The 3,188-nt window shown below is 37.7% G+C and overlaps 1 protein-coding gene across 2 annotated transcripts in view; it reads left to right on the forward strand.

Annotated features, from left to right (window-relative positions):
• The window catches only part of LOC118415403 (formin-like protein 5), a 6,370-nt gene extending 3,377 nt beyond the window's left edge, over nt 1–2,993 (forward strand). For both annotated transcript variants that reach the window (XM_035819995.1, XM_035819996.1), the window contains exon 5: nt 207–2,993. In XM_035819995.1, the coding sequence (XP_035675888.1) occupies nt 207–440 (234 nt within the window). In that variant the 3' untranslated portion in view covers nt 441–2,993. The remainder of the gene's footprint in view (nt 1–206) is intronic.
• Nucleotides 2,994–3,188: the final 195 nt, after the last annotated feature.

Genomic DNA, 3,188 nt, shown 5'->3' on the forward strand with positions numbered 1-3,188 from the left:
TGTTATAGTTTGCTTTAAAGGAACTTTCAGTTTTTGTTATATCACTGAGATCTAAAAAATACTACCTACCAACCATAATATTTTCAGGGCTGTAAACAATTTTACTTGCTAGCCCTAAAGTAAAACAATCGTTAATCATATTCCTATGTATAGATACTGTACCAAATTACCATTCTTACTCTTTGCCACTTCTATTTCCCCATAAGGGTGACTTGCAGAGGTTGATCAAGTCTGACCTGCGTAGGAGTCTGCGTAAGACGGACTGTGTGCGATCCCCGGGAGGCACACCCGCCAGGCGGAGGGACCAACCCGCCTTCGACAGCATGGGGAACTGGATGGTCATCGGTCTGCAGAAGAAGTTCCGCAATGTGCAATACAGCCCCACCACCACCACCCCCAACGACTCTACAGAGGATTCCTTCTGCCTGAGTGTGGACTGAGGTTTTAATGAGCTATCTTGGAGACCATGAATTGGTGAATTCCATGGCCATATGTAGATTTTCCTCGTGCAAAAGCCTTACCACTAAAAGTCGTGAATTCCATGCACGAGGACTCTTTTTTAAATTTCACTGCTGCGGTATTCACCACTTTCATTGATTAAGTTCACGGCTATAGAATTAACCAGTCAATGGTCAACTGATTGTGGAGTAGAGTACAAGATTACACATATCAAAGTAGAGATTAAATACATGCAAAGAAAATGGTGCTGCAAGAGTGTGCAAGCATACATGTCTTAACTCCATGATTCCTCTTAGAGTCAAACCATTACAGGATTCTAATTTGATGTTATTTTTCTAATCAAGGAAAACTACAAGCATGTAGATAAGATGGTGTTGTCTAGGCCTGACTGGGTGTTGGCTGCCTGGCTGATAGTGCAAGATGGAGAGACCTAAATGTTCAAGTCACCATACAGTGAACAGATTGGAAATTGTATGGCATATAAAGGAATATAATCTTGGGGTACTTAGGTAAAGCACTAATTATTCTCAAAAAAATACCACAATTGTGCAATAGTTGGGGTGTCATGGGGAAAATGAGATAGATTACAGAGAGGTCCATCCTTAGTGTTTGCATAAGTGTGTTTATTTGTCTTAGCAACTAAATCTAAACAATACATACATTGTCACCATATAATCCTCCATAGAGGAAAGTGATGCAACAATAGATAAGGTAATAGGAGCCCACACCATTATTTGATTATCTGTTCAAATTAGAACTAGATGCTTTTAAAAGATTAAAATTGGATGCTACGCTTCAAATCCTTCCTGCTGCACTGTTTTACATAGAGCAAGTTTTCAAATAATTTGAAGTGTAGTTAAGTACAGTTGAAGTGTAGAGTACATTTGTTATTAAATGATATTGGCAAAAGTTGAATATATTGCTGCTTTAATGGAAATGACAGTTGATGACCTTCCAACATCATTAGATTCAAATCTGCACTTGGATTGCAAGTAAAGGAAAGACTCTTGGGTTGGATAAAGCTGTCTAAATTGGCTGTTAAATCTTTTGTTTCCTTGTAGCAAGAACCCTTTATGTGTGCTAATGTTGTCTGGTAATGGTTTCTTCCAACCAAATCCCCATCTGTCAGCCTTATAATTAACACTACCAGCTGCTCGCTTCCAGATGCAAGCCTTAAAATTTGCTTTACGACAGTTGTGCTCACCACCGTCTTTATTGAACAGTCCAATTAACGACTCCGGTGACTCCCTAACTAGATCAGCGGGGTGCAAATGAAGTAGAGACTGGTCCTACATATCAATGAGGAACACTGTCATAGGTTTCAGGATTCAGGTCACCAAAATGTTTATATGCAGAATGTGCTGTAGCATTCATTTAGGGATCGTTCAGGGTTCATCTAATTAAATCAAGGTGGCAAAATCAGGGGCTATCAGCCACTTACTGTGATTAGATGTGTTTTGTTGTTTGTATCCTATATTTCCATGCATCCTGCTTAATTTTTTGTCTTACTATAATTTGTACATCAAAACTATAGCAATGCATGATGTGTTCATGATGTTGCATGAAATACATATTCAATTGCACTGCTGCTGGTGGCATTTTCAGGCCAGGTCATGTTAATAGGTTGTTTCTCAGATTCAAAAGAATCATGTTAAGCTATAAAAATTTATAGAAAATGGAGTTCAAAGAGAAAGAGGGTACCAGGTATCTTGGTTAAACAATTTTATGCAGTGAATATGAAGTAAGATACTAGTTTCCATCTTGTCTTCTTGCTTGATTCATGATCACTTGAAAATGTATAAAAATCAAAGTTAATGTGGCCTGAATAGGTAATAGTTAGGGATATCCATGTTTTTACTATGCAACCTTCATGTGATTTGTGTTGTTAGTTATAGATGTAGACCAAACTCATTACAGGCATACAACCTTAGATTTGATTACCATTAGATGGAAACTTGGTTAACTGCAGAACAAGGTCAGTTTTGGGAATTGCCAAAGCAGGACTCATCACTCAATGCATCAGTCAAAGACATTGTCTGGTGACCTTTGAAGTCAAGAAAAGATTATGAATTTACAAAGATTTGGACAAGTAAGGGTTAACCTTGTCTTATGGGATTGAAAAGGGGCTCACCTGTAAACTTGAATATGAAAATGAATTTCTATACTGTCAATTGGAACTGCATTTTTCTGTCATTGTATTCCAACTGCTATTTACTGTAAAATATGACTTGTTATCATTTAGTGAGAATGTAACCCTGGCAATGATTTACTGTAATTTGATGCATTGATAAACACATATAGCCTGAGGATTTGAAAATGTACAATTTGTTTGTACTTTGTGCACAAGTGCAGAGATGGAACATCTTGTTTTTGTCACTGTGCACATTTTATCTGTGCAATATGATAATATTTAATCTTGATGTTTTGCAATCAATGATGTAATTTGATGAGCTGCTCTTGCCACTTATATAGAAGATGTGATGCCAGTAAATGTCTTTTGAAATAAACTCTGAATTTATGCTTATGTACCATAATGACTCCTGGAACTTGTTAATGTTTTGAAGTATGTCCGGAAACATAACTATCTTCCACCCCCAACTTCTGCTTAGGGTATCTTCACTTGTTACACTAACGTGCCACAGTTTTCCATTAGCCTAACCACGATGGTACCCGGGCTACCCTGAACCTGCAAGTTTGTAGATAAACCCTTCCTCAGTTACTAGTGGCTG

This window comes from Branchiostoma floridae, chromosome 5, assembly GCF_000003815.2.
Source record: "Branchiostoma floridae strain S238N-H82 chromosome 5, Bfl_VNyyK, whole genome shotgun sequence".
In the NCBI taxonomy this organism is placed as follows: Eukaryota; Metazoa; Chordata; class Leptocardii; order Amphioxiformes; family Branchiostomatidae; genus Branchiostoma; species Branchiostoma floridae.